Source organism: Patagioenas fasciata, chromosome 4 (assembly GCF_037038585.1).
Source record: "Patagioenas fasciata isolate bPatFas1 chromosome 4, bPatFas1.hap1, whole genome shotgun sequence".
NCBI lineage: Eukaryota > Metazoa > Chordata > Aves > Columbiformes > Columbidae > Patagioenas > Patagioenas fasciata.
Genome location: NC_092523.1, coordinates 59,605,762 through 59,633,453, shown reverse-complemented (window position 1 = coordinate 59,633,453; position 27,692 = coordinate 59,605,762). Strand labels below are relative to the sequence as shown.

Here is a 27,692-nt window from a genome sequence, read left to right as displayed (position 1 = left end):
AAAGAAATACTTCCGTCCAAAGATAGCAGAACTGAGTTGGATCTTTTGTCTGGCATACTTGAACTAAGAAACAAAATCATGCCTTGTTTTCAGTCCAGGATGTCCTCCCTCTGTTAGGCAGCAGCAAGGGTCGGCTGCTTCCTCAGAGCTGGGGAGCCAGCAGCCAAGGGGGATACCACAGCAAGCAAGGCAGGGGCCTGGTCAGCCAGAGGCTTGACATCCTCCCAGTTTGCTTTTCTGTCTTTCCTCACCACACCAAACCCCAGCACTGTGACTGCGAGTAAGGGTAAAACGAGCAAAATTCATCCATATAGTGTTTAGTGCATGAAGGAATGGGCACACTAGCAACTGTGTGAGAAACTACAGTAGATCATCAACAGTGGGCAGGACAAGAATCAGCAGAAGAAAGACAGCAGATGAACACTGTTGTCAGGGTTTGATGCCTACCTCGTTTGATGCTTATTCTCATTAGAAAGAACACAGCAAAACAGAGAAGGATTTCTATGAATGAGCTGGGATGGAAGAGGAATGAAAGGAGACAGGTTAGTTGGCTCCCAACCCTCTGAATCCTCAAGAAAAGTACAGATTTCTTGACAATTCTGAAACTTAGTATCACTGAACTGTATTAACACAGCCAAGTACAAGTAAAAGCACTTTTTCTATGTAGTGTCTAACTGTAAGAAACACAGAACAATTCCAAATGATAAAATGGATCCTAGATTTTTTTTCATGGGATTACTTATGTTTCTTTACTGAATCAAATAAAACAAACAAACAAAACAAAACAAAATCCAAGCAACCGACCAAAATCCACAAAATGTATTTAGGTATCAACTGCAAGGAACTAACTTGAGGCTTTAGCATAAGGACTTCCATTTGTCTCTTGCATTCATGCTTGCTTTTTCTCTTCTACATAAAAGAGGGTGCAAGTCGTTGCAACGAAAGTCCATGCCACAGCAAGGCAATAAGGTAATTTGCTTAACAAAAGTTACTGTTATGTCCTTTAATCAGTTGCATCACAATTTAGGATCTCCTTTGCCTCATACAAAGGCTATGACAACACATGGTATGGCACACCATACCAATCCCACATCCATAAACTCAATGCTATTTCAACCCAGCCCCTCTAAACATGAGATAGAGCCAGCTGTACTGTTAAAACAAACAAACAAACAGAATACCCCACATGAATAACCATAAAAACAGAAGGATCATTCTTGGATGGCTGGAAGAGTTTTATCACCACAATCTTAAGAGCTGTCTGCTCCTTCTTTCTCAAGTATCACAAACCTCTGGTTTTCTATTTACACTGTCTTAATGCTATCCCAGCTACTTAAATGTATGCTTTGATTTCCAAGAAAGATTGTTTTTCTATATAGCAGAAAGGAATGGCGCAACCTTTTCCAGAAATCTTGATAATTTATCCTAAAATTGATTCCTTACATACATTCCTGACATCTATTGATTCCTTACATCTATAAAAACATGCAAAGGTTCATAGATCTATCACTTAATGGTAAATCTAAACAGGCCTGAGTGTATCACTTACTGTAAGATAATATGTGAAATAGTATATGCTAATCATCAGACACTGAATAAATTAAGAATAGGAATTTACTGCATCAATGTAAATGTACAAGCAGCTTACTTCCATTTAGCTTCAGTTAGGCTAATAAAAAATTAGGTAACTTGGAAACATTAGAAATAAGTGAGATGAGTGAGGGTTTTCCATGAAAAAACAGCTTCATTGCAGAGTAGCCAATAGAAATAATTTTAACCTTATATAGATTAAGATAAAATGGCATCCTAATATCTCACTATCTTATCTAGATGATTTTATTAGTGCTTAAGATAATAAAAGAAGCATCTGGCAGCAGAATAACATTCCTCTATCACAGAACATGTGTGCTGCATAGGCTCCCATCAGCAAATGGAGATTGAACCTTAGTTTGTGAACTACAGCAAGTTATGAAAGATTTTCTAATCTAATAAATTTGCCTTGTCTTAGTGTTCTTTAAATCAAATTTGTCTTCATATTTGTTTTTCCTTCTTCCATTTTATTCTGTAGTATGGATATAATCACTCACTGCATAATTTCACCCATTGCACAATTATACAACAGGCATCTTCTGTGACATATCTCGATTTCATTACTCTTTGTTTATACATTTTTACTGCATATTTAGGGTTTTATGTAAAAAACTTTTTATCTATTACCATTAAAGACTGGTCTTTTTGGAGCAGGTTCCTTGGACTCCCTTAGCTCACAGCTAGTTTCAGGGTTGCCTGAAACAACGGGGATGAAGAATGAAAACAGCTGAAAATCCTTAAATGCTCTCTAGAGTCAATCACTTTGCTATCTGGGCCTCAGAAGACAAAAAGAAAAAATTTCTTTATAGAGCTAACAATTAAAAAATACACTCTTTGCTAAATATTTCCTTAAACATCATACTTTATTCTTTTGGACAATACTGAACTTGACACATACTTTACAAATACTTTACAAATACTCTTTTTAATATAGTTCAAGCTCGATTCAATACCATATCACTTTCCAATAGAAATAGTATAACTCAAAATATTTTGAACACTATAATGCTCAAATCAAATACTCTTTACATAACGGAAGTTTCATCTGAATCAGGGAATCCCAGAACTACAGAGGCGCTAAGGTTGGAAGGGACCTCTGGAGATCATATAGTCCATTCCCCTGCTCAGAGCAGGGTCATCTAAAGCAGGTTGCTCAGAACTGTGTCCAGCTGGGTTTTGAATATCTCGAAGGACAGAGACTCTCCAGCCTCTCTGGGCAACCTGTTCCACTGTTTGATCACCCTTAGAGTTAAAATGTTTTTTCTCATGCTTAGACTGAATTTCTTGTATTTCAGTTTGTGCCCATTGCCTCCTGTCCTGTCACTGAGCACCACTGAGAAGAGTCTGGAACTCTCTTCTTTACTGCTTTCCACCAGGTATTTATGCACATTGATGAGATTCTGCCTCTGCCTTCTCAAGGCTGAACAGTCTCAGCTCTCTCAGCCTTTCCTTATACAGTAGATGCTGAAGTCTCTTAGTCATCTTTTTATAGAGCATTGCTCTACTCACTCCAGCATGTCTATGGCTGTCTTGACACACCACTCCATATGTGTCTCATCAGTGCTGCACAGACATGCAAATTCACCTCCCTCGACCTACTGGCAATACTCTGCTTAGTGCAGCCACAGATACTATTGGTCTCCTTTACTGCAAGGGTACATTGCTGGCTCATGGGCGATTTGTCCACCAGGAAAGCCAGGTCTTTCCCTGGCAGCTCCTTTCCTGACAACAACATTGGCTAACTCCCTCAGCACTCACAGCTGCATCCCTGTCAGGTTCTCCGGAACAAGAGCTCGAGAACTAGGGTTTGCATTTATGGAAATGGAGACCAACAACATCACCTCTCCTGGAAAAACTTTCCCGAAATGTTTTTAGTATATTGCATTTAACACAGTAGAAAAATGCTCCTCAGAAGCTAAAATGCTCGGCAACTGAAGGAAATTAACAATAGATATCACTACTTCACCAACCTGTGCACTGAAGCTCCAACAAATTTTTCTGTCATGATTCTGCAAAATTTATATACATCCAATCCACAGTTCCTGACTAATATTCCCATTTGTGGTGCAATAGCTCCTGCAGTTCTTAATTTATTTATTAATATTTATTTATGTATGTATGTATTTATTTATTTATTTATTTATTTATTTATTTATTATGGCCTTTTGTCCTTAAAAATCCTTTTTCCCTTTTGATGCCATGACACTCTCAGGTTTCAATTTCCCGTAATCTGGGGGCAGGAATATTTCAGTGGTTGTAATACAAATACCTTTCCAATTATTAGAATAAACTAATATAAAAGTATTCTCACTGTAATTCTCTTTGAAAAATAAAATCATATTGTAAGTTGTCAAAAAATGTCTAGCATCATGAAGGAAACAAAAGAGACAGACAGAGAAGGGGGAAAAGAGAGGAGAGAGAAGAGGAAAGAGGAAAGAGGGAGGAGCAAGATACTCTTGCCAGAAAGAGGATTTATTTGTGCTAAGCATATAAAGAGAGTTACAGATCTGTCATTACTAGAGATACAATTTAAATAAAGCAGCTACTGGGAAACAGAAATTCTATGTCATAGAAACAAATAAATAGCTTTGTGATCACTGGAAATAACAGGCTCCAGGTTTCAATGAATTGGTAGGTACAATTTTTAACTGAATTATTCTAAAGCTGCTGCATAAGTGCATCTCATGTTGAAGAATAGAAAACCTACACAATATAGAAGTTCTGTCTATGGTTTGAATAGTTGGGGGTTTTTTTGTTTGTTTGTTTGTTTGTTTGTTTTTTTCCAATGAGGTGCAAGCTCTGATTGAGGCAGAGTTGGTAAAAGTTGAGAAATGTGCCCACCAAATATTTTTCAAACTCGGATGTTTCTATGAAAAGTTTTGGATTTGTTGAGTTCCCTTTTATTTCAGAAATACAAAGCAAAATTATTCACTACATCTACATATTGAATTCAATGTAAAACAGTTACCCAGTATTTTAACCAGGGTATCTAGGTTCATTTTTCCAAATTATCCAGGTGGCTCCTAACATAATATTTTGTATTATCTCTTAAGGGAACAAAAATTATATCAGAAATCAAGTCAAAGAAAGCAAAATAATTAGATATTTACATACTTTGGCATTAAACCCACTTCTGATTTTCTGAAAACGCAACACATTATAAACACATCAAATGACTGCTTATGAAAATACCAATGATAGAAAATATCTGATTTTGATTTTGGTCTTTTGAATCTCAGGAATGGGATTTAGGACTCCATGAGCTGATGAACATATGTTCATTTCTCGTATCAAACCTGAGAAGATCTGTGGCTTAACAAGCAATACAGTCTCTGAACATTCATTTAAATACAATAAAATTACCTCCTCCAAACATAACTAAAAATCCTCTTTTATTGGCTTTGAGGCAGTTGTATAAGAGGCACTGCAGCTTTAGTTTCATTAGACTAGTAACATTTGCAATGAAGCATTACTTTCTAATATCTAAAGTCTTCAGGAAAATTAACAGCTTTACAAAATGCTCAGTGTCTTCTTGAAGCTGCAAAAGTCAGGTACCCTTAAAACAGAAGTATAATGGGTTGTTTTGTAATGAGACTAATATATTACCCTTACTCTGAATCTTCGAAGTTGTGCAAGACAAGCTGAACAGGTTGTTGAAGACACAAAACAGAAGAGGTCAGAGGAAACACTTTCACTGCACTGATTCTGGAAGAGAGTCCTCAGTCAAGAACTATTCCATAAAAGAATGCATGCACAGGATAGCAGCCCTACCATCATGGTGAAGGTGTCTCTACTAGCTGAACATATATATAATTCATATATGATGACTTCTTTTTCCACGTTATTCTCCTGGGCACAGTAAAAAAACCTAGCAGGAACAATTAAATATAACTTTGGAGTTTAATTTAGTTTAAGACAAGAGCTCAACTCAGTTTTAGGCACCTGACAAGATTAAAGACAGGACAAAGGTCAAATAAAAAAAAAAAGCAACAATAATAATAACAACACACACATAACTGAGCAATTGAGTAATTTCTAATAATTAATACTATTTATGTGCGTTGGCAATAATAGAAGCATTCAAAATGGTAAGAAAGAGCTTTAATTTTTTTTTTTATTTTGAAAGAAATCTTTAACACCATTAATGAATTGGATTGTTTCATTTAACAGTAAATATACACATGGCAGTGTCTGAATATATAATGTAAACCTTCCAAATTACTGGAATTATTATTTGGAAGGGAAAATGTGTTTGAATAAGATCAGAAATATAAATATCTTTTTTGTTTTAACAACTCTAGTTATTTAGACATAATGGTCAAATGATCCTAGGAAAAGAATAGGGCATTAAGAATGTTTAGAGAACATAGAAGAAATTTAAGAATTGTATTTCATAAAGCACTTCACAAAGCATATGTGACCCTTTCTAGCCCCCCAACACTTTTTCCAACAATTCATCATACTGATGGTTCTTGACAAAGCAAATCACTAATACTACACATCTATGACCAAACTGTAAAGAGTTTCAAATAAGTTTTACTAATATATGGACAATTTAGTGGCTTATCAGCATTTATTCAACTTCAGGGTAACCTGATATTTTGAATTAAACTTCTACCTGATTTGCAAACAGTAGGCTTCTTGCGATTCTCAGCCTGAATACTTAGGTTCCTTCAAAGGTCTTGTGTTTTGACACACCATTTAACTGAGATGACTTTCTAGAAGAAATAAAGTATTGCTATTCCAGTCAATCCAGATGCTGAGTTTTTCCTAGTCAAGGTTTATCAGAAACATTCTTTTAACTATGCAAAATTCATAAAGGTCAAAACAATTTCTCACAGGATTTAGTGCCAGATATTTTAATTCTGGAGGCCAAAAGAATCACCTTTTCTATTGTTCTTTTCAGTTGTTGTTCTTTTAGGTCCACATATTTTTATATCATCTTTAGGAAGACTGGTTTTTGTATTCAAAAGAAGCCCATTCACATTTAGAAATTTGTTTCTGTGGTACAGCTACACAGAAACTTGCTATGAAATGAGGATCCTGAAATATTTCAACAAAGGACTCAAAATTTCTTGAACTTGCTAACATGAAGGGATTTTGAAACTCTTTCCACTACAAGCTGCTCCCTCTAAATATACTCGTATTTTTTCATCATGAGAAAAGATTACTAGTTATAAGAGAACTCACGTTTTCTGAATGTGTTTTTTTACCACAACCTTGACAGAACAGTATTCGAAACACAGGAATGCCAGAAAATGGTACTTTTGTAAATGCATTTTGGGTCTTGAAAACTAAAAGGTATTCACAAGGTGTGTCCTGGATGGACCACAAAAAATTTCACCCAGGAACAGTCACTCTTTATGGATCAAGCATTTTTGAAACTCTTACACATCAAGTTTTACTGATTATCTTGGAAACACATTATAATCCTGGCCAAACCTGGGGAAAACGCAAAGCAAATCCTGTATACTTCATAATGAGGTTTTTTTGCCGGCTCTGCTCATGTCTCCGATGTTGTCTGCTTCAATCAGGTACACAACCTTTTTGAGAACGTCATGTGCTATTAGGAAGCGGCTACAGTAGCGGATTCCCAAGGCTGTTGCTTAGATGAGTCCAGGAAGGCAGCTCAGCTCCATTTCAGCGAGGAAACAGTTAAAGAGCTTAGTGTTCCCCTGTACCCGGGAGGCAGCCTTTGTGTTTAACATTGGCAACGGCTCAGTTTGAGCTGGAGGTTTGTTTTAATTGGGGGAGGGGGCAGAAAAGAGGGGACGCTCTGACTTCTTCAGTCTGTCTCTTTCTTTCACTGATTTAGCGGAGGTGGAGATTTTTCAATCCCACCCAGTCACAGGCAGGCAGGAGGATGTGGTAAGACTATCCCAGGAAAAGCCACTCTGAGGAAATTCTCAGCAGCAGCGGCAGCAATCACAGCATGAGGTAGGAGGCTCCCCGGGGGTGAGTGCGCCGGCTCCTGCTGCCGGAGCCGGGCAGGACCCACTGCCACGGCCCGGGAAGAGCCCGGCCGGGAGCTGCGGGACACTTTCAGCACTTCTCGATAGCGCTCCAGATAACGATTAGGTGTCGATGGTGCAGCTCTGTGTGCGTGCGTGTATATGAGTGTGAGAGAGGGAGAAGGAGAGAGGGGAAAGAGAGAACAAGAAACAGGCACAAGGCAGCTTGGGATAGCTATTATTAAATAAAGTTTAGCGACATATGGATCTTGTCAGATGATCTATATAGGCTGCAGGGGAGGTAGTACTGATTTGCCAAGTGCATGTTAGAAATGATCTTTTGATAGTGTTACAAGCGGAGAATGTTTTCTTTTGTGTTAGAGGAAGAACTATAAGGCAATTATCCCAACAGCAAAGAGCGCTCACTGTCTGTGCCGCGGTGGGAGACAACCGAAAGAAAGTAGTTTTCTCGGCAGTATTCTTCAAGCGCTTTCGTGCCCTCGTTAAGTTTATTAGCTCCTGTTTACCTCTCAGCTGCCTTTTAGGCAGATTAATCACGGTTAACGTTTTAGCTCGTCCTTATACCTTTGAACAATTTCATTTCTAGTAGAATGGCTCTTCTTGTGAATCTCGGTATGGGAATTTTTCTGACTTAATACTCCAGGCAAGTTAGGAGTTTTGTTCTCTGCATCTACGGCTACTTGTGCAGTGCTGTGTGAGCACTGGCACAGCACATACATGTGGCCTCCGGATTTACACAACAGCCTCACTCCAGGTATTCAGATGACATGTGAAGAAAATACTAGATTATCTATTACAAAAGGTTATTGCGGATGCTAGTATGTTACTTACATGAGGCAGTTTGCATGTTGTATTGTGGAACAATACAGATATTTTGAAAATATGCACAGAGGAATGAAGGATTGTCAGGAATCTGTAAGAAAAATATCCTTAGAAATTATTGTGTTAAATTTTTTCTAGTTTTGCTTCTTATGGTAAAGTTTCTTCTAAGAGAGAAAAGAGATGCTTAATTGGCAATTTTATCCCTAGCTTTGCATGTTTGCTGCATGACTGCCACACTACCACCATGTTCATATGAGAGACGTATCAAATCTTCACAAGAAAACATCATTAAATAAGGAGAATACTAATATAATTACTAAAGCATAGGGCTGTGGGTTTTGTTCATAGCACTATCAAATTTACTTTGGCAAGTATGAAACAGGGAAAGTCATTTAAATATCTAGTGATTCGTTTTTTCCATTTATAAAATAGGGAGCCATAGTCATAGTAAACAATAAAAAAACTTGCCTGAAAAGAGTTACAGTCAAATACATCTGATGTTTCTCATATGATTTAGAAACTAAGTGAAAGCACTTACATCATGCAAACTTGCTAACTGCCCTGAGATATCATTGTAAACAGCATTTAATGAAGAAGGGTTTGCTATTTAGTATATAAAACTTTAAAATCAAGTGCACAGGAACTCACAGTTGGTCAGACCCTCATCTCAGATAAACTAATATAAGAAACTGTGAACTGGTTCACGGGTCTGTGATGGACAGCACTCTACACGCCAGACAGGAATCCTCAGGTTAACATTGCGTTTACTTCTGTGTCTAGGTACACACACGCTTCTACAGGCCACACACAAAAGAAGAGGATAATAGTAGTAAATATTTATACTGTGGATGTGTCCAGAAGTTGTATCTGTAAATTGTCTCCCACATTCTTCCTCTGGTAAATTTCTTGCTGTAAATTCTAACTTAATAGCCCCATAGAGAATTAAATTAGGATTCGTTCATTTAAAAGGATCCTCCCAAATCCTTCATGTGAGTCCCTAGAAATCAGAAAGTTATAAATACTTGACTTTCTACTCTTCTTTTGGCAACACTGCAGCACTTTGTCTTGTTTTACAGATATGAGCCATGTAAAAAAATATCCTAAATTAGGCTGAGGCTTCAAGGAAATGGACATTGGAGTGGTCTCCTGGGTTCCATAGGAGGTGTAGTATCTACCCCCTGTGGCAGGGAGCCAGCTCTGGTGTCACACATAGGCAGATGTAGTTGCTGGAAGAGAATGCTATGATGCTTCCTTTCCTGTCTAGAAATGTCATTAATTACTGCTTAGAATACCAAACCAAGTATTTTTTTATCTTTAAAATAGCTTAAATTTTTATAATTAACTCTGCCATGACCAAGTACTGAACATGAGTTACAAGGAGATTCAGGAACCAAAGATTTATCTTTATTACAGTAAATTGACACATGAAGTTTGAAGGGTTTTTCCTGGTCAGAGAACTAACCTGAGACTGTAAAAGTCATCCTCCTAATATTTAGGGACTTCAGATCTGGTCTAAATTTTGTTTTGAAATACATGTATTTTCAGTCTTCATTTGAAATCCAGGTTGAAGAAAAATAATATAAACCTCATTGTTGCAATATATCAACAATACCCATACAATGAACAAATTCAGAACCTTTAATTGCTAATGCAGTGCTGTTACCTTTTTGAATGAAAAACCAATAGCTTTCTGTTTTAGCTAAAATATCATTCATCAGTCTCCAAGGCCTCCCTTTGCTGGTACACTTGCAAGACTGTATTTTAAAACAGAACTCCATCCATAATATTTTTTCCATTCATATACAAATTCTGTCTCAAACCAAAGGGGTTTTTCAGGATCTCATTGTTAAAAGCTATGGAATTTTTTGTGGTTGCATTTTGTCAGTTAATGTGGGTAATCTGGATTTTACAGTAGCACAGTGATTATAAACAGGTGTTTATATATGTGTGTTGTAGAAACTGCACATTCAAATACCCTACCCTAGGTGAGAAACAGGGTGTGTTAGTCTACCTGTTGTATTGATTCTGTTTCTTGTTTTGTTTTTTTTTTTTTGCTTACCGTTTTTCTCTGCAGGTGAGGAAGTGAGGGGTATCTCACCGAAATACTGAAAAAAAAACCCTGTCTCACTGAATTTTCTGTTTTGGGACTTCAGAATGGAAGTTTTGTGTTTAAGAGTTTCCTTGCTGCTCCTGGTTCCAGGATTTGGCCTCAGTGACAGCTCTTACACATATACTACCAATCGGAGTGACTTGGGAAACTACCTTTCCACCTTCTCAGGGATTGAATCCAGCATACTCCTGACCACCAGACAGACCCCATTGTCCAACCAAACTGTCAAATGCTCCCAGCAGACTAAGATTGCTGAAACTTTTAAATACATTAACACAGTGGTATCTTGTGCTATTTTCATCGTTGGAATGGTTGGAAATGCAACTCTGCTGAGGATCATTTACCAGAACAAATGCATGAGGAATGGCCCGAATGCACTGATAGCCAGTCTGGCACTAGGAGACCTTATCTATATTGTCATTGATATTCCTATCATGGTGTACAAGGTAGGATGCAACAACAATATATTTACTTGCAGTTTCTTTACAAGTACACTGTCTGTTCTCTATAGTTACTTGTTTGTCTAAGTAGTGCTCTTTTATCAATGAGTAGTCCACTTAAGAAAAAATACAACTCCTTTTTGTTCTACAACAAAAACCTTGCTTTCAGGTCTCAAGTCCATGTAGAAAATGTGTACCTCCTTCTAAAGATGATGTAGCTCTTAGATATTAACCAAAGAGCAGCCTTGGGCATTTCACAGGAACTCTTCATTCATACAGCTACTACGGCTGTTTATGAGGGAGGACTTTTTATGAACTCTTCTCCTCCTTGATACATGTACAGCATTGGATTAGTTGCTATTTTTGGAATATCCTATCCTTTATGTTTTTACAGAAAATACTCTCTGTGAGCTGCTGGCTTCATATTACAACTTTGCAGAGAGAGACCATGTCAGTTAAGTTGAATGTTAAGGTTTTAATGTAATATTCATTAATAGCAGATTCCCAAAATTATTCCAGTGTGAGTAATAACAATTAGATCACAGAACATTTTTGAAATATTAAATTTCATCTGGATTGTGTAAAAAGGATCATCAGCAATTTTTTCATCTGGTATAAAGCTATCCTGCCCCATTTCTTTATTTTCCATTTTAATTAAACAAAGTCGTAAAGTAGTGCTTTTTCTGATCCAATATATGATTACTAATGTAAGTTGCACAATTCCGGGACAGCCTTAAAGGAATAGAACAGAGTCCTTTTTAAATATATTTCACTGATATTGAAGTATCTTAGAAAATCATCAAAGAATTTTGTAAGCTTCTATCTCTATCTTTGTGGATTGTGCACAGGTGTATAGCTGATAGGATATTATAATTTCTCTTTTCTCAGTAGAAACTGAAGATGTTTCTGCTAGTAAATAATACACTAAGTAATATAATGAAAAAACCTGATTCCTCACAATTTTGGCCCTTATAAGCAACCTAATTTTTATTTACATCTATTTTAAACAAAACGCTTTAATGCATAACTTTATTGTAACTAATGTCCTGTGATTTCAAACTGGGTTTTAAAATCATGAAAACAGTGAATTGAAAGGACATATTTTATATCTATTCAACTATGGACATCATAATTGTTGACCTCCGTTATGATACAGGTATTGATAGGACAAGATCATGAAAATTTAAATTAATTAATGGACTAAAAATATGTGTACGTCCATATGTTACATTTGTACAGAGGCGTATTATCTACGGTAAAATGCAGTAGCTGGTTCTAATCTTACAGTAGTATGAATTACAGATAAGTCTTTTAACTTTATCTGGTTTTAACATAACATAATTTGAAACTAGCATAAAGACTGTTAATAATAATGCCTGTGACTCAATGGAAATTCTAGTTTAAATTTTTTAATATTCCACCTGGAAAATTAAATAATGAATTTGTTGATAAGATAGCAGATATCTGTAGATTATTTACAAGTTTATGAGAAAGATTAGCCTCTGGCTGATCGAAGATGCACCTGTTTTCCATAGCTGTGTGGATGCCTAATGGGATGTGGGACTGGGTTTCTGAATGTATTCATTATACTTAGCGAACTGGACTCGTAACCTGGACTGCATCTCCCATGATGCATTACAGCTTCCTCCATGGTAAATTATCCTGATATCATTGTGGATATTTCTTAAGGCAGTGTTCTTACTTCTTGTGGTATTTCTGATAAGAAATTTTAGGAAAAATGGAATGTGGATTTTTTTCAGAGCTGAGTTTGGTAAAGAACAGGTATTTTTATTACACATTTTTTCTAACCTTTCAAGAGCTCTGCTGCTGCTCTTTGCAAAGAGGAAGAGAAGTCTGGAATTAATTTTGCTTTTCAGAATTTCCTTTTGATGGTCTTCCTAAAAATCTTCAGAAGTTTAGTTTAAATAAATAAATTATATTTTTTACATTCCCTTTATTACTTTGCAATACATTATTTCCATTAATTTTCTGACAATTCTTTGGTGTTCCATAGGTTCACTGGCCTTGCTATATCTTATATCATGAGCTGAACTGTGGTCCAGAACATCTCTATACAAATGAAATTACCTTAGCCTACATGAAGATGTCTTTTTGGACTGCAGAGAAGTATTTTACAAATTAAGGCTGTGACTGAAACTGCAGCCCCTTGACATCAATGTATGTCAATTGCCACATGTAAGAAAGCAGAGTTAAAATCACATTTACAAGCATAATTCTGGTTTTCAGTAGTTTTTTGAGTGCTTGAACCTCCAAAATAAATTACTTAAAAATTACCATATACAACTACCTTATTGTATAAGGTTAGCTGCATGTATTCTGATACAGGGAAGCATTTGTAGCATTTATAATGGAGCTTCAGCACTTCTGCTAAGAAATTCTATTATTATTTATAGGACATTTTTCATACAAACCATTCAGTAATATGTCTACTTCCATTACGAGATGATTTTAAAGTTTGTTAAATGGCATTCCTCTTTGTATCACTAGGGATCCTAAAATCTGTGGTATAATTTAACTCCTTTTGTTGAGTGAAAATATGAAGGGTGACCACAATTTGAAATTGGAAGTGATAGTCTTTTAAATGAAAAAAATAAAGTGGTTTTATTTTTTTTTTAAGTTTAAATTTTAAAGTATTTTATACACTTAGTTCTGAACTTTGTTTTAAAGATTCTTTTAACTTCATAGTCAGCCTCATGTTGAACCTTGTATTAGAATCCTATATAAATAAATGGTGTCAAACACTTAATACCTTATAGGTCAGATATTCATTTTTAGGAGGACAAAACATTTCTGAAATCAGAATTAGAATGAACAAGCATTCATCTGCATACTAAAATAACTAATAGTACAGTATTAAGATGGCCACATCCTATAAAACAAAATGTATAATACTATGTCAATATAATATCAAGAATAGGTATAATCACTTTCTTGAAACATAAGGTAGCCTAACTATTTTGAAACAACTTCAAATGAGATGTAGCTAATGTTACTGATACTCAGATCCATTTTATAAATCCTTTGAAAGAAGCAGTTATAATATTACAGTAATTGAAAATGTAAAGTCCCAGGAGACTTGAGTCCATTGTTCTGTTATGCATTTACACAATTAACAAAGATGGGATACTGAGAAAAAAAAAAAAAAAGTCATCTAAAGACATGGTTACAGGTGTTTGACATTTTAATCCTTTTTTCACTGTATAGTAGGCTCAAAAATTCCCCCTTGCTTTCCCCAATTACTGTAATTATGTAGCAGATTCCCATTAGCAATTTGTTAAATGGATTAAGATGTGAGTAATATTCATTAGCTTCCTTTGAAGATATTCTGGATGCCCTATTACACTCAATTTCCTGTAGTATATCCACTTGTACTATCAGATCAATATTAAAAATTGTATCATTTGTAGCAAACTGAGTTTTAAAGGAAGGGTGCCAGTTATAAGTACATTCTTAATAGACTGAACTAAGACAATTTCATTTTCAATCACAGGATTACAGCACATGGATGCAAATAGTTTCCTCTTTACCCAAAACATACCCATCTCAGACATTTGTGATGCCAAAGCTTAAAGCCTCCAAATCAGTAAGAGTGATTTCTTCTCAGTGAGAAGATTGGGAAATACAACTTCTATGGTTTATGTTGCTGCTGAAGAAGAGACAGGTTTCATACCTCCTTTTTTAGTACCAGATGGCATAGCACATAGCTGAAAGCTGCTGCATCATCTCTATTACCAATCACTGCCATGTCTATTTGTAGCAAATAAGCAAAGTTTGGACCCAGTGCACAAAACTTCTTTAGAGTACTGCTTTCCATAAAGAAACTAGCCAGTTTTCTAAGGCTATACATAGGCAGGAACAGCAGAATATCCACAGCACCACTATTTCATTGGCTACAGTAAACCTCTGGAAAGCCCTTATAGCTGCTGCTGTCAATGGCTAAAGTTCTGCAAGAGGAGCAGCAAGAACAGCACAGAAAAAGCTGTTCATAGTTCTTTCCTGTGCTCATGGATCTAGATACACTCCAGGCCCAGGCTCCCACCTTTGGAACTGCAAATTTCAGTTTTAACTATATTACTGAGAATTACCAAGCTGTCTCTGCTTCCATTTTCATGCAGTTTAGAGAAAAATGTTTAAATGAGTTCTGTTTATTGAAAACTGACCTAGATAGGATTGACGTAAATTACATTACCTTACATCTTAATATTCTTAACTCCTTAAACCATTAGATTATAACAAAGTAGATGAAGCAAATTAGCCAGCTTTTAACCTGTTTCTTTACATGTGAATGTCAAATGTTTTCCTAATTATTTTACTGGTCTAAAGTGAAAGACATCTATCTAGAAAACAAGCAAGAGTGTCCACTGCTTAGACAGTTCAAGAAGATGTTTTTTTAATAAACTAAGCTTTTTTATTAGTAAATTTGTATTCGTGCTTCCTTAGTTGCAACAGCATTCAAATCTGAGTAGTCCACCCAGAACACGATGAGTCTAAACGTAGAAGGTAGCTGTCAGTAAGAAAAACATCTTCAGCTATTTTCTCTTCAGTAAAGGAAGACTTAGCTGGGGCATTTCTAGTCATGGACATTTTTCAACATCAGAGCAAATTCATTAAGTGTCAGAGCAATCGCTGCTCAATCACAAAGTGTTTGACATATCTGATTACCTTTAGAGACAATATTATACATAAACAGGGATGATATTTAAACACATTGGGATTGATCCCGTAGGCTAATTGAGTAGGCAACATTAACAGTAGTTATAGTTTTGTGCCAGTGCACTTATAAAGTTAAGTCTACTTAGAAAAGAAATCCCACTTTAAAAGCAAGATTTGTCATATGTGCAGCGTATATTTCTCAATGAAGTACCAACATCAGTAGGAAATACCAAGGCCACCAGCTTAACAATTGCATTCTGTCTTTCACACAGTATCACAGTATCACAGTATGTTTGGGATTGGAAGGGACCTCAAAAAATCATCTAGTCCAATCCCCCTGCTGGAGCAGGAACGCCTAGGTGAGGTTGCACAGGAATGTGTCCAGGCGGGCTTTGAATGTCTCCAGGGAAGGAGACTCCACAACCTCCCTGGGTAGCCTGTTCCAGTGCTCTGTTACCCTCACTGAGAAGAAGTTCTTTCTCAAATTTAAGTGGAACCTCTTGTGTTCCAGCTTGATCCCGTTGCCCCTTGTCCTATCATTGTTTGCCACTGAGAAGAGCCTGACTCCATCCTCGTGGCACTCACCCTTTATATATTTATAAACATTAATAAGGTCACCCCTCAGTCTCCTCTTCTCCAAACTAAAGAGCCCCAGCTCCCTCAGCCTTTCTTCATAAGGGAGATGCTCCACTCCCTTAATCATCTTTGTTGCCCTACGCTGGACTCTCTCCAGCAGTTCCCTGTCCTTCTTGAACTGAGGGGCCCAGAACTGGACACAATATTACAGATGGGGTCTCACCAGGGCAGAGTAGAGGGGAAGGAGGACCTCTCTCGATCTACTGACCACCCCCGTTGTAATACACCCAAGGATGCCATTAGCCTTCCTGGCCACAAGGGCACAGTGCTGGCTCATGGTCATCCTGTTGTCCACCAGGACCCCCAGGTCCCTTTCCCCTACACTGCTCTCTAACAGGTCATGCCCCAACCTATACTGGAACTTGGGATTGTTCCTGCCCAGATGCAGGACTCTACACTTTCCCTTGTTAAATTCCATCAGGTTATCCCCCGCCCAACTCTCCAGCCTGTCCAGGTCCCGCTGGATGGCGGCACAGCCTTCTGGCGTGTCAGCCACTCCTCCCAGCTTAGTGTCATCAGCAAACTTGCTGATAGTACACTCAATTCCCTCGTCTAAATCATTAATGAATATATTGAATAATATTGGCCCCAGTACTGACCCCTGAGGCACTCCACTAGATACTGGCCTCCAACTGGACTCCGCACCATTGACCACCACTCTCTGGCTTCTCTCTTTAAGCCAGTTTGCAACCCACCTCACTACTCTATTGTCGAGACCACACCTCCTCAATTTAGCTGTGAGGATGCTGTGAGGGACTGTGTCAAAGGCTTTACTGAAGTCAAGGTAGACCACATCCACCGCTCTGCCATCATCCATCCACCTTGTTACATTCTCATAAAAGGCTATGAGGTTGGTCAAGCATGACTTACCCTTGGTAAAGCCATGCTGACTGCCCCTAATGACCCTCTTATCCCTGATGTGCCTTGAGATGGCACCAAGGATAAGCTGTTCCATTACTTTCCCAGGGACAGAGGTGAGGCTGACCGGTCTATAATTACCCGGGTCCTCCTTCTTGCCCTTTTTAAAGACTGGAGTGACATTTGCTTTCCTCCAATCCTCGGGCACCTCTCCAGTTTCCCAAGACTTGGCAAAAATGATGGATAGCGATCTAGCAATGACTTCAGCCAGCTCCCTCAGCACCCGTGGATGCATCCCATCTGGACCCATGGATTTATGGACGTCCAGACTACTTAATTGTTCCCTAACCCAGTCCTCATCGACTAAAGCAAACTCCTCCATTAACCTGGCTTCATCCGGGGTCTCAGGGGTACAGGGTTCCCCAGGACAGCCTCCAGCGGAGTAGACAGAGACAAAGGCGGCATTCAGCAATTCTGCCTTCTCTGTGTCTTCTGCCACCAGGGCACCCACCTCATTCATCAGTGGGCCTACATTGCCTCTGGTATTAGTTTTATCTGCTATGTATTTGAAAAAGTTCTTCTTGCTGTCCTTGACCCCTCTCGCCAGCTGTAATTCTAAGGAGGCCTTGGCTACCCTAGCTGCCCTCCTGCATCCTCTAACAGCAGCCTTATATTCCTCCCAAGTGGCCAGCCCCTGCTTCCATGACCTGTAAACTCGCCTCTTCTGCTTGAGCATACCCAACAGATCCCTATTCAACCACGCAGGCCTTCTGGCTCCCTTCCTCGACTTCCTACGTGTGGGGATGCTCTGATCCTGAGCATGGACGAAGCAATCTCTGAATGCAATCCAGCTCTCTTAGGCCCCTTTTCCTTCAAGCAGTATTTCACTGAATTCTTATCAGAGACTCCAGGAAGCAACATGTTCGTAGCCCAGTGTGATGCAGAAATACATATAACTTTCTCAGAACATGACCTGTTATTTGTGTCTATGTCTCTAGGTAGCGATCATACATAGAAGAAATCTAATGGTAGCACAGGAATTGATTGATGAGTCCTGAAAGAAGAAGTTACCCAAAATGGAAGAGGGAAGGGAAGTCCATCAGGAATCTGTTCTCTCCAGTTAGAGACTACAGCTTCCTAGCAGAAAGTGTTTAACATGTATACCAAGGTAGGAGTTAAGGAAGAGATTTGATATGCTAGGTCTTAGTTCAAGATCCACTGTGCCTTTCACTAGTAGCTGTCTGTTGTGGGGGTAGGATATATTTTCCCTTCAATGCACAGACAGATCCTACTCCATCCTTAATTTCCCACCTCATGCCTGACTTGCTGTTCTGTGGATTTGTACTAAAATACTCTACAGTACGTAGAGACTCCGGGTTCAACAGAATATGTTCGCTCTCTTTATTTTTCAATCAGCTGAATGCTGCAAATAACAAGGAATTGTTATTATTGTGCATATGTGGGGTTTACCAGTTCTGCAGTAATTTCCTAGCAATCCTGTCACTCTCTTTAGCAATGCAGAAAAGACAACAAAGATGGAAGAATAACAAAAGCCATATTTTGCACAGGAATTGAAAAAATTCTTTTCAGCAAATCACCATGCACATAAGCACACCTTACAGCTCATTTCCCTGAAGAAGAGCAGTACAGTTTGAGAAACAGTCTACTTAAAAGGATGGGAAGTTAGCCAACACCACAGAACAACAAAAAAGAAACTAATCCTACTTTGTAAACAGCAAAAATACCACAGGGGAGATGTTGTTAGGAATGCTTTACCACTAAGTAGATTTTTGTAATAAATATAAACATTTTAACAAGAACGTAAAACTTAGCATTTATGTTTTTCCTAATTAGTTGAGACAGAATGTTCTGCTTCAAAAACAGGGCATTTTTTCTTACCTTTCAGGATCTCTTGAAGTATAATATATTTTCTCTTGTGTAAAAACTATACATTTCCTTCCATAGCTGCCTAAGCAGGAGAAAAAGACTCTAGGCATTAATGAAATTACATGAGACCCTCTGCTACTGTCACCTTTACTCAGGTGGCCAAAGATGAGCAAAAACACAGAAAAAGCTGTGATAGGGCAATTCAGGGCAAAAAATGTCTCTGGTGCTTCTCTTGCATCCCCACATAACTTTCCTTCCTTCCAACACAGCCTTTAATCCACCCAAAGTGGAAAGAAGATGGTTCTTGGTTGTAACAAAATGAAGAATGTATTTCCTGCAAAGAATAGTTGAAGAGATGCAGTGTGCCTTCTGTACCATGCCAGTGTCATGATTCGAAGTATAAAGAAAAAAACAAGTAGTGCCGGAGTTAGCAGAAGCCCAAACCATCAGGTCACCATGATATACTCAATATTGGCCTTGTGCCCTGCATTATAAAGATTATCCTTTTTCTTCATCTTCCTCTACTTCTGCTCTACTGACTGTCCTTCCTAAAATTGAGGCTTTTTACTCTAGCAGTGGGAAGGGAAGTAATACCTTGATACAGGCTGTGTTCTCCTTCATGCTTACAGCTCTCCTTTTTTCTAGCAAAGTGGTGGAGCACAGCTGAGTTACATACATGGGATAAGCAAAAGTCTGTGGGTCCCAAGCAAGGAATGGACGAGGATTGTCCTGCAGTGCAATTCTCTCTTGGACACATGGGCTGTAGGAAGAGAAGGCTTGAGAACATACAGTGAATTCTTGTCCTATGAAGTTTCATGGGGACTGAAGGGTCCTGGTTGAACCACTGAATCAAAATACCAACAATCAAGATGCCACAAGCAGGAGACTCATCCACCCTTCTTCCTAACTAACCAGACTTACAGAACAGAGATGGGAGGAACACTTCAGTCAGAAGCGTCATCTTTTGTCACTTAATGCAGTCAGCTCAGTGGTATAAATCTTGTACGCTTCTGTGTTCGGTCAGATTTCACCTGGATTACAGCCATAATACCAGGTACCATATTTGGCCCATGCGTTGAAGCAGACAAGGGCATACATGATTTCAGAACACAATTTAAAATAGAGCTTCCCCAAGACAGCTCAATGTCATCTAGAGGAAACAAGCCTTAAAAAACAAACATCCCCTCCTCCAAATCTTCTGAGCTGACAAAAACAGAGGAATTTCTCTTGTCTTTCATTCTGTGCTATGTAGCAAGGAAAGGAAAGCACCCTGGAACACTCTGGGTTTGTAACTCCTACTCCACAGTTAGGAGATGCTGGCCACTTATACAACCAGTCTTTATCTATAAAACCAGAAACCTGCTGGTTTGGTCCCTGTCTCCATTACTGCATAAGTGTAACAGAAGTCAGGGAATAAAGAAAGTATTTCTATTTGTCCTGCTGAAGACAGAGCAGAACTATGACTGCCAGGGTTGTGACAGAGCTGTTTGATCACTATCACTGAACACTTAAACACCATGAAACTCAGGAGAGTATCCTGCATGGAGGTGTCATGAGGGGCAAGCACTATCTGAATGAAACACAGCTCAGTTTCTGGGAAACAGATCTTGTGTGTCAGCACACCAGTGGTTCCAACTGAGACTCCAGAGCACTAGGATGAGATTAGAGCAGGAAAGGCAGGTATGAAACCTTTGCTTTCATTCTCAGTGCCATGTGGCAGAGTGAGGAAATAACCTCAAATTGTGCCAGGGGAGGTTTAGATTGGGTATTAGGAAAAAAAAATTTCCCAGAAAAGGTTGTCAGACATTGGGCAAGGCTTCCCAGGGAACTGGTGGAGTCGCCATCCCTGGAGGTGTTTAAAAGGCACATAGATGAGGCTCTTAAGGACATGGTTTAGTGCTACAGTTAGGTTATGGTTGGACTCAATGATCCTGAGAGTCTCTTCTAACCAAAATGATTCGATGAGAGAGTACCTCCTGACATGTAGTTGTTGAACAGAAGCAGTTTTATAGAGCAGCTCAGAGATGCTTCATATCCAGCACCTAATCCCATCCATCTATTTTGGGCTGAGCTCCAGGGTCATCATCTGCCTGTAAACACACAGTATCAGCCCAGCATTAGATAAACACTGTGGATGGACATAAGCATGTACTGGTGAATACTCATGTGGATGGATTATAATATTCTCTCTTTTAGACTACATATAAATTGCTTGGGATGCACAGTGGGACTTCATCTGTGTTTGGTACATCAGCTAGCATACTAATGGGGGTTAGAAAATAGCAACAGCAGTAGAATAAAATCAACTGAATGACATTTAAAAATCATTGCAAAGGAATGTTCTCAGCGCTGCTGTCTTGTTTGTTCCAAGCTGCAGTGTCAGGGCAGAGAAGCCATATAAAGCAGCAGAGAAGGGGGGATGCTCAAAGCTGTGACTGGTCACTTTGCTGAGGTTTCTTTAAGACCAACGGTAGAACCTTGAAATCTCAGTTTCTGATTTCACTTTAAAAATATGCTGTTGACTACACTCTTCTCGCTCAGGAATTACACCACAATTGAACTTGTATGAAAGACTCAAGTTGCAAACTGCACAAGGGGAAAAGTGCATTTCCTTTGCCTCATGCCTTATTTTGAAACCTCAGAGATTTTTTGAGTGAGGTTGCAAAAGCACAATCCGTTTGACCAAGTCATGGAGAACTGTGATACAAGTTGGGATAGGACTGATTCCTCCTATCCATGTGCATTGAGAAAAAATGTAATCTGCTAAAATTTTATGTTCATTTTGTTTGGATATTAAAACATGCAAAACCACTGAAAGAGCAGAGCCAGTAGTCTCAGTTCTTATCCTGTACCTAAATAAGTCAGGACTAATTCAATTACATTTCTGGGCCCATTTTTTCATACAAAATAAATGTGTTATTTCCCTCTGAAGTTTCAGTACCCTGCTAGGCCAGAACAGAGGGCAATGGTCTTGTTTTGATGTACAATTAGTAAAACCAAAGACGGATCAGATTTGCCAACTAAAAATATCTACAGAATTAAAAACTGGCACCTGATCCAAGGAGAAGTAATGAATGCAGAGCTGATGCAGAACGATAACTGCGTATACCCACAGAAATGATTGCAATGTTAATTTAAAAAATCAAATAACTTAATTCTGATACCAGTGATTTTGATTAAAATAAACTTGAAAAGAATGTCTAAAGACTTGGTACTGATCTTACTTCAATTAGTGTAAAAGTGCAAGAAACAAAAGGAATAAAATATTTTTAATCTTAAAAAAGTAGAGCTTCCCTGGAGCGTGGGAAAGATGTGTACATGCTGGAACCACGATAAAGCTTCCTCATGAGGAGTAATGAGTTGGTGAACCTTTTTCAAGTACAACACTTTTCTTTTTGAAGCTAATATTTGCCTTGTAGTAACAGAGTTTCACAGTCACTACAAAGTGCTTGTTCATTTCTCTTGCTGGGTATACACTACAGCCACAGTCAGTGCACATAAATGAATGGGTGGATAGCTTTCAGTTGCCTTTTAAAGTGTTATCTATAATGATAAATCAGTTTGGGGGCTTTGGTTGGCACAAGGGACTGACAAAAGTTTGCTACGGTCTCCTTCTCCAGGCAGTGCCATTTATAATTCAGCCACAGGTGCCTGAAAACTATTTTGATTTTATGCAAAGCTAGACAAGAGTCTGGTGCTGAAATTGCATATGACTACAACTGGTTGGATAATTACCATAGACTCAGATCTCCCCTTCTTTTTCCAACATTTTTTCCACAACCCCAACATAAACTAAAGCCTCATGCCAGAGTTCCAGGCAAAAGGAAATAATATGCCCTGCACACATCTGTTATAACATTGTGAATCTATCTAGAAAATAATTCTGCTGGAGCTTTCAATGTATTTCATTCCATGTATAAATACATATAAAATCAGAAGAACTAATCAACATCTTGCAGGTATAATCTCATTACCTTTGTTACTGAAGGTACTGACAATAGTTAAATAAGCAGTCCTAGTGATCCATTCCCTAGCCTTCTGGCACAAGGGCAATTTGCTTTCATTAAATATGGTTGTCCTAAACTGGAATACCATTGTCAAGGGCCTAGCATTTTCTCTGCTGTGATCATGATGGTAAGACACTCAGGTCTCCTTGAAGAAGGCAAGAGTTCTCAATATTCGTGAAAACACACAGCAACATGTAGTAATAGAACATGGGCAAATGGAACCATGTTTATATTATATTCTAAATTCTCAAGAAACAGGGAGTGGACAAGCTTGGATTGATCCTATAGCTTATGTTGAGAAATCTACTTTTAATACTCAGCTGAAGAGAAAAAATAATCTGGTAGAAAATGTAATGCCTAACGGGTAATGTGTTTCCTATTTAACAAGCAGTCATACACGTAAGTTTGCTTCATGGTGTTAACATCCAATTGGCTGAAAGCTATTAATAGCTAAAATCTGTCCTGAAATACAAGTCACCAAATGACAATATGAGTATGGTCCTACAGAGATATATGTAGCTGCTTTCAGCATTTTTGAGATATTATTTGTGGAAAAAAAAAAAGTACAGGTAATTTAGCACTGTGGTGAATGGGTATATAAAAGAGGGGATGTGATAAGGCCAGATCAGGACTCACTCTAAAGAGAAGATGAATTCCTACAAATTTGGCATTTTGTGGTAAACATCCTGTACTCTATAGCAAAGTGCTCTGAAAAACTCATGCTGTGAAAAAATAGAAAGGTAACTCCTACCTTAACTGAGATAACAACACATGGGAATTTTAACTCCCCATAGTTAACATTTATATTATTAAAGGTAGTGATGATTGGTATGTTTCGTTTTAACAGTAATTTAAATAGAAATAAAGTGTTTACTTTGAATACTCTAGTCCTGAGATATAACCAAAAATTTGTTTTTCTAAATCTGCAGAGAGAATCCACCCACTTTTATTAGAAGACTGTGTTCCAGAGCCTAAGCTGCTACTAAAAAAAGTCGCTAGATCTTGTGGTTGCAAAGATTGCTCTCAAAACGTGAACTTACTGTAAGCAAAAAGTCTATTCAAGTACAAAGATGGCCTAGCAGAATGTGTCTGCAAGAAAGAAAACTCTGAAAACAACAATCCAAATTTCTATTGATTTAACCATATTCCAAAAAGTATAATCTTTGTTCAGTTTTAACTGTAAAAATATTAAAAATATATGATTGTTAGGTTGTGCTTATTATCAAAAGAACACAACTAATTTTTGCATGCAGAATACAATGGTTCCAGTCCCTGCGCATTTGTGCAGATTAAAGTATGGTTCCTTTTTCTCCCTTTTGCATTTTGAGCTCTTGCCCAGAGACAGCTAGACTATGGCACATAACACATACTGTATTTATTAGAAACGCTTGTTGTTCCACCAGTTTATCTCCATCTCATGCACTTGAAAATAAAACTGTTGTGAAGTTTACATCTGTTTTAGTTCCATAAAACAGTCCCAGCTCTGGATCTGACTATCTTCAAAAGTTCTGCAAGGTTAGGAATTAGAAGCTTTCAGAAGCTTGGCTTTGACTTATAATTGTTACCCCATAATGTATAATTTGCTGTCTTCCTCTAAAGCATATAAAAACGTCTACAAATTTAGATGGTAACATCAAAATATTCAGTGTTCTAGCCTTTGTTTACTAAGGCTTAAAATATACCCCTGTTTATATAGGGGATACAACATCCCCTGATTATGAGATACCTCTTACTCAGTGTCCTACCCCTCACAGAGGCTCTGTAGCAGAGACTTAGGGAAAAAGATTAAAGAAACTGTCGTGCAAGAGTGACTCTTCACATTCTGATGAGGTTTTGTGACTTTGTTTTCAGATTAACTATTCATGGTGGTGGTAAGACCACTTTCTTGAGTGGAATCAGCTAAGTTTGAGCTCAGTACTTTGTATGGCCTCAATCATTTTTCTCTTATTACATTTATTTGTATTGAAAATAATCTATCATTTTACTGCCAGGCACCCAGTAAAGGGAGATCTTCTGTGACTCTGCAGTCAGTTGTAATTTGATTTTCCTGAATACTTTTGTATCCTGTATTTTGTATGTATACTTCTGTAAAGCTTTAACAGATTACTGTTTACATGCTAATTATTCAGAACTATTCACAGGAATCAACATATTCATGTTTGTTATGTAAATGCCTCCTTGGAAATAGTAATTTAAACTCCAGCCACTCACTGACATATTTCCAAATATTGTCTTTCTGTTGCCTTGTAGTACAGCCTGCATATTTTCTCCACACACTCAAGAATCTGGCAGTGAATATTGTCATGAGTTACATAGTGGTTCATTTACAATGACAAGAATCTACTTGCGTGCAGCATGAGAATTTGGAGCTGAGATAGTTCATTATGAACTGTGAGTTATGCTTTTACTGCTTAGTTCTGGGACATGGTAATTGCAACCACTTATGACAGAGCTGAGTTAGATTTTCATTATTCAGTAGTAGTGGCTGAAGCCACTATGCACAATGCAAGTTACTATTACAACAGTACAAGGTCAACACCTAAGTTTAAACTTTAACCCTCTGTATTTCTATAGCAGTGGTTACTTCCCAGATTCACTCAGTGCTAAGAATATGCTTGAGGTATGGAGAATTCAAGGTTACAATGGCTGCATCCAAGACAAGAAATTAATAATGACAATTGTTACATAAAAGTTACTGTATTCTAATTATTTTATATCTTTTCTTTAGCTCCTTGCTCAGAAGTGGCCTTTTGGAGATTCTGAATTTGGACAGTTTCTTTGCAAATTCCTTCCCTTTATACAGAAGGCATCAGTGGGAATCACCGTCCTTAATCTCTGTGCCCTTAGTGTGGACAGGTACAGTATGTTCTACTCTTGACACTGTTCTTGCCCCTGCAGTCTTCCTAAAACTGGGAGCACTCGGTATGCTTACATTCTGCTTTTTGATACCCTGGCTACAACAAAGTACCACATCTGTGGCTCAAAGTATAATATGAAGCCATAATTAACTTTACAGTGTTTTAAAGCTGTTTAAAAACTCTGGTAAAGCATTACATCGATTTCCCTTATCAGACAAAAAGGTATTGGGATTTGACTTAATATTCAGACTTTTTTCTTTCACATGATCTCATGTTTGTTTTGTATTTGAACAGGATCATAATCTTTAGTCTTAATTTTTTCAACTCACTGCCTATGGACAGTGTTTACTTTGAAAACAATAGGTAATCAAGTTTTATTGAAAAACGCATTGGAAACTTGCTTTTATAGTCTGAAAATTAATGCTAAAAGTGCTCAGTAAGATACATAAACTTTTTGGTAGGACAACAGCTAAGGTGCTTTTCACTTTTATTATTTTACGCTTTTTTTCTTCAAACATATAAGGCAATAGCAGATGAAGACTTCACTTCTTTTAAAGCTACACATTTTTATTGGTCTTGAGTTTACTTGATCATGTTCTAGACCAAAATATCAGAAATTCTGATACGAGAGATATTGATAAATAACATACATTATGTGTATTAGTATGGTGGTGCAAAGGTAAAAGGAACTTCAAAATTAATCTTGGTTTGGTTTTACATAAAAAGTTGGTGTACCAGGTTTGCTATGGATTCGTAACTTAGTGGTATCTGTACCTGAGACAGAGTTCCTTATTGCAGTAGTAAATCACTAACTGAAGGCAGAAACAAACCACAAAAAATAATACTGTAACACAGTGTTCTATTTCTGGATTTGAGCCTGAGAACTATAAAAAGAATTCTATTTCTCCAACAATATTTGCCCAGCATAAAATACAATCCCATGGACTGCTCTAAGGAATCCTAGATCAAGCACATATGAAACAAACAGTTTGCTAGATAAATTCTGACCAATGCAGCTTCACTAGATTTAGTCCTACTGTTACATATATTTTCATAAATTGGAGGTAACTCAGCTGAAACTACCTCTTTATATATGCGTGTATATTTATATTTACCACCACTGATTTGCTAATCCTCACAACAAGCACACGTCATTTCCATTTGAGTATAAAATCTTGTAGGAGAACAGACTCAGACTATTTAACTAACTTCCCCAGTTTACATGCTTTGTCAAGGACATATTCTTTATCATCTGGTGCTACTCTAGTAATTGGTTGCAGAGTATGTGTTAGATGTATGCAGCCAGATTCTGATATTGGCTAACATGAAATGAATCTTGATTAAATCACTGTGAAATCAGGATCTGACAGCACATTCAACAAGTTAGATTGGGCAGTGGAAGTGGTATAGACACATTAATATAAAATTCAACATCAGTTAGTTTGCTTTTTAGTACGGAAAATTAGTGAATATGGAATTCTGTGCTGTCACAGCTGGACTATTTCTGGTTTACAGGCGAGTTATTTTTTTTCTTTAAAAGCTCCTGAAAAATATCTCATTTATAGTCATTTTGGGTGGAAATGGAAATGCATTCTATGAGGTGCAAAAAAGATAAGAGTCAATTGGTGTAATGAATTCAGAGCTCCACAGCTTTTATAATTGTTGACTCTCTGTCCCTTTTGCAGACTACTGCCTTAATTTAGAAAAAGATGTTTGTCCTTTCCAACAAGGACCGGTCTCTCTGCTGACTATATCCCATTGTGAAACTCCACTCATTACTAGTGCTTCTTGCACAAAGGGACTTGCACTGGCAGTGTATTAAGGTTTAACTGTGCATG

The 27,692-nt window shown here is 37.8% G+C and overlaps 2 protein-coding genes across 3 annotated transcripts in view; one reads left to right on the top strand and one right to left on the bottom strand.

Moving 5' to 3' along the window:
• The window catches only part of TTC29 (tetratricopeptide repeat domain 29), a 343,118-nt gene extending 335,898 nt beyond the window's left edge, over positions 1-7,220 (bottom strand). Inside the window, exon 1 of the mRNA XM_071808005.1 lies at positions 7,033-7,220. The gene's annotated coding sequence lies outside the window, so the exon portion shown is untranslated. The remainder of the gene's footprint in view (positions 1-7,032) is intronic.
• Positions 7,221-7,384: 164 nt separating this feature from the next.
• Positions 7,385-27,692, top strand: part of EDNRA (endothelin receptor type A) — a 34,734-nt gene continuing 14,426 nt past the window's right edge. Inside the window, exons 1-3 of one of the 2 annotated variants that reach the window (XM_065837916.2) lie at positions 7,385-7,527; positions 10,459-10,940; positions 25,725-25,852. In XM_065837916.2, the coding sequence (XP_065693988.2) occupies positions 10,539-10,940; positions 25,725-25,852 (530 nt within the window). In that variant the 5' untranslated portion in view covers positions 7,385-7,527; positions 10,459-10,538. Of the gene's footprint in view, positions 7,528-7,737; positions 8,317-10,458; positions 10,941-25,724; positions 25,853-27,692 lie in introns of those variants that run through there. The other variant, XM_065837917.2, reaches the window with a different exon arrangement.